At 44.9% G+C, this 5,790-nt stretch overlaps 1 protein-coding gene across 1 annotated transcript in view; it reads right to left on the reverse strand.

Moving 5' to 3' along the window:
• Positions 1 to 1,311: 1,311 nt before the first annotated feature.
• Positions 1,312 to 5,790, reverse strand: part of SCARB1 (scavenger receptor class B member 1) — a 23,468-nt gene continuing 18,989 nt past the window's right edge. The window contains exon 12 of the mRNA XM_019538938.1: positions 1,312 to 2,015. Within this exon, the coding sequence (XP_019394483.1) occupies positions 1,890 to 2,015 (126 nt within the window). The 3' untranslated portion in view covers positions 1,312 to 1,889. The remainder of the gene's footprint in view (positions 2,016 to 5,790) is intronic.

Raw genomic sequence — 5,790 nt, forward strand, 5'->3', positions numbered from 1 at the left:
TACTGAAGTTGTGCCTTCCCTTAGGAGGAGGCTGAAGAAAGTGTTCACCTGGTGCCTGCACTTCAGTATTTTGCTTGCCTTTAGCCAGCATCCTGGCACACAAGGAATTATTATTTATTAGCGCCACTAAAACATTTCAGTAGTGGAAGCAGCCCTCAAAAAAGAGGGGCAACCCACGACATGGAGGAAGCCAAAATGGGTTATTGTGCTTTCCATTGGTTGGGCATCCAGCCATTTGGTAACCACCAGATTACAAAATAGTGCAAGTCATTCAAGAGAATACAAAAAGAGTATTAACAAACAAGACACTCGGGTAGACTAAACAAGATACCATCTTGGGACCAATACCCAAGTTACCTGCAGTTAGGGATAAATTCATGCTCACCCGGACTGTAGACTGTCCCCCATTGATCTGCTGGTGCAAAACAAGACAGACATACTTAAACCAAGTACAGTCATTTTAGCTCCCCATGAGACAAGTCAAATTTTTCCCCAACTATGCTTAATTCTCCCTTCATGGACTTCTTACTCAACTTGTAGCCATTTGTCTAGTCTACCAACTAGCATAATGGCAATGCTGGAGATTTTTTTTTTTTTTTAATAAAGGGGACAGGTTTAAGAGAGGTTGCCACTTGATCTGGTACAGAAGTTGTACATAACTTTTCAAGGATGCCTTCAAAAGAAGTGCCACTAGGGGCTGATTAGTGTCAACTAATCTAGGCCTGAAAAAAAGTTCTAACCATGCACCACTTCCTGCCCTACAGACAAGTCTTCTGCTCATGTCCATACTCCCAGGTGAGGCTGAAGAGCTCTGGCATGGAGAAGCTGGACAGCACCTGGGCTTGACATTCACAGCCATCATCCAGGACAGCCAAGAGAGACTCCTATAAAAAGGTGTTACTTGATTTCTTTAAAGGGAAAAAAAAAAATAAATAAAATAAAAAATATAGCCATCTGTACTGAACAGCAGCTTAAATATTCTAGTGGTAAGTCACAAGGGCTGAATCTTGTGATTTGCAATGCTGTCATGTGCTCAGCCAGATTAAAGAAAAAAAAATCCCTCACTCAACCCTGTTAGAGCTATAATACAATTAAGAATGAGCCTTCAGTCTGAAGCCTCCATTAAGAAAGTTACAGCAGTCTTTAATAGCATGGCACAGATTTAACCTGGTAGTGTGTGGCCCTTTAGAGATGCATGGACACTGTGCTGACTCAAGTCAGCCTCAGTGAAGATCTCCAGAATAAACTTGCTCCACTGGGGGGACAGACTTGATTTGCCAACTCTCCAGTAACAACAACTCAACTGATTTCCCCTGGCGCCTCAGCAGTTTAGAAACTGTAGCCAGAAGTAGTCTAGTGCAATGAGCCCCTCTACACACACCTTGAGCAGCAGATAAGAGGGGAAGATGCTCCATCTTATTTAAAAAAAACCAAAACAAAACAGGGCTTGCCAGCTTATAAGAGACAGAGCTGCACCTCCTCTGCTTTAGGGCTGGGCATTCAAGTGCCTTGTTTGCTGTCAAGCAGGCAAGCCAGGAACACAGCTGCAAGGGAGGACTCTTTAGGAGATTGCCTGGAAGTTCTGTCTTTGTTTCTGCCCAGCAGGCAGGCAGCCAAACAGCCGTAAGGCACCTGCAGGCCCTTGTGCCAGGAGTAGTCCTTTGAAGTCAGCTGCAAAGGCATGAGAGGAGAATAAAAGACCGGCAGGTTTGCTGTGGCAGTGTCCGACTGCTCTTTGAGCATATTCTGTGCTTGATGCAAGACTGGAGGCAAGAGGTCTAGTTCAACTGGATGCATCTGAGAGGTTCCTTCTTAAAGAACTGCTTTTCATTCATATCCCTGAGTATAATGACATGCACTAATGAGAGCTGCTCTTCAAGGCTGGCACTTCAAGCTTTGGCAGCCTCCGTCTGGTTCCGTGTATTGGTATCTTGCAGGAGTGGACTGGTTTCAGAGTACTGAGGTGATCCATTTGGTAGGCCTTGGTCCTTTGGACTCCTCTTTCTAGCCTCTCTCTGGATTTGAAAAAGGAAAAAAAGCCGGAGTTAGAGGCGGCTCATTATGGTGCAGGCAGACACCAGCATCTGCCCAATAATTAGAGCTGCTAGGAAGCATTAGGAGCTTTCTGCTCAAGGTCTCACAACAGGGACTTGAGTAGAGCTGTTTAACAGCAATTGGTGGGGAAACCTGCTCTGACCAGTGAGAGAAGTAGGAACATTTCCATTAAGTCAGCACCCCCCCCCCAACCTACTGGGAAGAGCCAGCACTCTTCTACCCATGCAGACATTGGCATCCAAGTCACTTCAACAGGGACTACTCTACAACCATGCCAAAAGGAACTTCAGCTGTAGGTTTCAACACGGGTGTTATTTTATTATACATCCTGGACTACTGCAAGTGCCAGGCCCTTCTAGGTTGGAGCCCTGGCAATTTAAAGTGACAAGAGCAACAGAGCAGAGGACAGTTTGTTCACTCTTGGCAGAAGGTTGCTGAAAGAGCCTCTCACTTATGACAGCAGGTCTTTCCAGCTACACTTTAGTAGATAGCAACCTGCTGCTTCATTCGCAGGCAGTCTTTTACTTGGCCCAGATTGCCATGAAGGTGTTCCAAGAACAGCAAAAAGCAAGTACAAAAGTGTTCAGGTATGGAGTAAGGACTTGACCACAGGGCACAGCTCCCCCCTCCCAATCTATAGTCAAGATAGCCACTTAACTAAGGGAATATCCTTGTCCCCATGCCACCCATTTTTGTACAAGGATGCAAGACACTAGGTAGAGATCCTCCACCAAGTGATCCCTCTTGGAGGAAGTGAGCCTCCTCAAGCCAAGGATTCATACTGCATTTTGCATCTTGGCTTCTCTTCCACCCAGGAGAACACATGAACCCCAGCAGACTGCAAGTTTTCAGGCGCAAACCCTTCAGGCATAGGGTCAAAGAACAGTATTTAAAGTATTTACTTGGCCTAATAAGAGATTAAAATCACCCCTTTACCCAATGAACCTAGTCTTCCTGAGGTGACACCCATTCTAAAAGATAGGGTTCTCTCTTTATAGGTAGAAGACTCAGAAGGAAGCTCCAACAGCAAGGCCCATCTTGGTAGGAGATATATGCACACATTGTATTGTGCGAGGCAGACCTTCAATCATTCCCAAATGAAATCTCTGAAGAGGTTGCCCAAATCCCTCTTACTGCCTGTATGTAGTATCCAATTTACTCCCCCCATCCCCATGCAAAATTGCTTTCCAGAAGTGCCAGGCCATGGGTCTGATCCATATTCTCTTTCCCCTCTTTGCTCATCCTCACAGCCTGCCAGAAGAGCCTCCACATCCCCAACCAACATTGCAAACACCTTAAGTCCACCACCCCATATTACCATCAGCTCTTGTTCTGCCTCAAACTCAAGGATGCATTCTGTCCTACCCCTGGCACTTCCTTGGTAGTTGCTGCAAGGAACTTGCTCAAGCTAAAAGCACAAGCAAAGCTTGTAAAGCAGCACATGTATTTTTATATTGGGTAGTGAGAGCTTAGTTTCCATAGCAGACTTGAGCACCATTTGTTAGTTTTGCTTACAGCATGCAAGCTTTACCTTGACTGGGTACCCACCTACAAGCTGGCTTCGTGCAGCACCTTCCTCTTAACTGGAGGCAGTGGTTTTGCTGAGAAGGCCACGCTGGCCTCTTTATTTTCTGAGCCCTTTTTATTGCTACTCCAAAATAAAAAGCATTTTCCCTAGAAGATAATCAGGCTAGTTTGTTGCATTTTAGACATTATCATTTAATGAAGAAAAAAAAAAAGAACGCTTCTACTTTAAAAGCCTCTATACAATTATAAGCCTTTATATGATTAAAGCTAACTCAGTCATGTTTTGGGTTAATAGTTTGATTCAAATGTTTAAGCTAGATTCAAATGTTTAAGCTAGAATTTAAGTGTTCCAATTTTCATTCAAACAGGAATTTAGTAAAAACAAATAGCCAGACAGGTTTAAAACGGTCTGTTCTCGCCTTGGAAGTCCGGGAGAGTCAGACTTAGTAGCATGCACACAAGTGATGTTCTTGTTGCACATGTGTGACATTTAGAGCAGTTTTTGCTCAGGACTATGGTGAAGACATCATTTAACCTGGCCAAAGCTATAATCTATTGTTTAGCTCTATAATCAAGGCACGCCAAGGTTCTCATTCAGATTTAGTTTATAGGTACAGTGTTCCCCTTCAGAAGGCTACTTCCCACCCCAACACACACCCTTAAACATGCAGTTTGGAGGAATTTAGTCACAATAAAAACTTCACTAGCTTAGTGGAATTAGGAGCCAGAAGTCTCTTGACAGAATAGGAAGCTTCAAGAGGGAAGGACTGTGGGTGATTAGACAAATCACTATGATGACAGTTATCATGACTGCCCAAAAAAAGGAAGCTTTTTGTTGTGGTCCAAGGCTATCCAGTACTACAGTACTATCCAGAGTTGTACCTGCTTAGTGACACACACAATTTATAGCCATGGGGGCTAGAAGAGAGGGACAACCAAGTCATGGGGCACATGAAGGGAAGAAGGTGGGGGGTGGAAAAAAAAAAGGTAGGCAGGCAGCAAATATGGAAGGGTATAGTCATTTTTATACATACAGCTCAAATGACTAGTAAATCCAAGTGAGCTGCTACTGTTGTGAAGGTAGGTATTCAATACACTTCACAGGTACTTAGGATGGGACTATGGGTTTTGCACATCCCTAGGATCCCAGAAAGAGATTTAGTTATGGGGTCTTTTTCTCCAGTTCCATCTGCTTATAGCCTTCAAGTTTTTGGTTTGCTCATCTTCTAGCAAGCAGCACTCAAGTTGCTAGTAAAGATCAACCTGGCCACACTTCCTTATAACCTACACCTGGAACTGGCTTCCAGACTATTGCTTACACCACCACTCAGCTGGAGAGCTTGTTACTGGAGGACTGTGGACAGAGACAAAATTTGCTTGTTAGCCTTGGGCTCAATCTCATGTTGGGCACAGGGTTCCCTTAAAACAAGGAGGAACAAGGTCCCACATGGATCCTGCTGCTTCCAAGTAGACTCCATGAAAGAAGCCCTCAAAAAACAGCATATTGGCTTGAAGGAATGGAGTTCAGCCAGAGGAGCAAGCTGCCTGGGCATGCACACACCTACCACCCTGAAGAGGTTGCCTGGATGACCAGCTGAGGGTAGCTGCAAGTCTATAGACAGTTATGAACATGGCAGTCAACTCAGGCTGGCATGCATTGCTGTTGTCCTAGCAACAGCAATGCATGCCAGGAGCCCAAAAGGTACAGGAGAGCTAGATGACAGTAGACCAGGAGCAGAGGAAGCAAGAGTGCACGCGCGCAAGTCAGTCCCACCTTTTAATAGCCTAATGCTTCTTATTAACTCCAGATTTTAATCCGTCTTTAGCTGGCACTGCAGAAGTCCATTATACTCATGGGGGAACCAGCTTGAGGCCACATTGCAGAAAAAGGTGGAGAGAGAAGGTACCAGCCCATTTAAGCCTAAAGACCAGGAATTTGAGGTTCCTAACTATTATAACCAACCCTGTAGAAAAAGGGTCTCAGGCAGACACCAATTCTGGCTTGAGCTCAAGGTCACCCGTCTTGGTCTGCTTGGTTTTTAGGAAAGAGTTCTTTTCCTGTGCAGTAAGTTCTGGCTGGCATTTAATCCCAGTTTGAGACTGTTTGCAGCAGTGGAATTTCAGGTAAAATCCTGCTGCACTTTTAATGCAGGGTGTCTAGCACAGGGGTGGGCAAAATGCAGCTCAGGGGCCAGATGTGGCCCACCA

The sequence above is a fragment of the Crocodylus porosus genome, unplaced genomic scaffold (genome assembly GCF_001723895.1).
Source record: "Crocodylus porosus isolate Cpor-Errol unplaced genomic scaffold, CroPor_comp1, whole genome shotgun sequence".
NCBI lineage: Eukaryota > Metazoa > Chordata > Crocodylia > Crocodylidae > Crocodylus > Crocodylus porosus.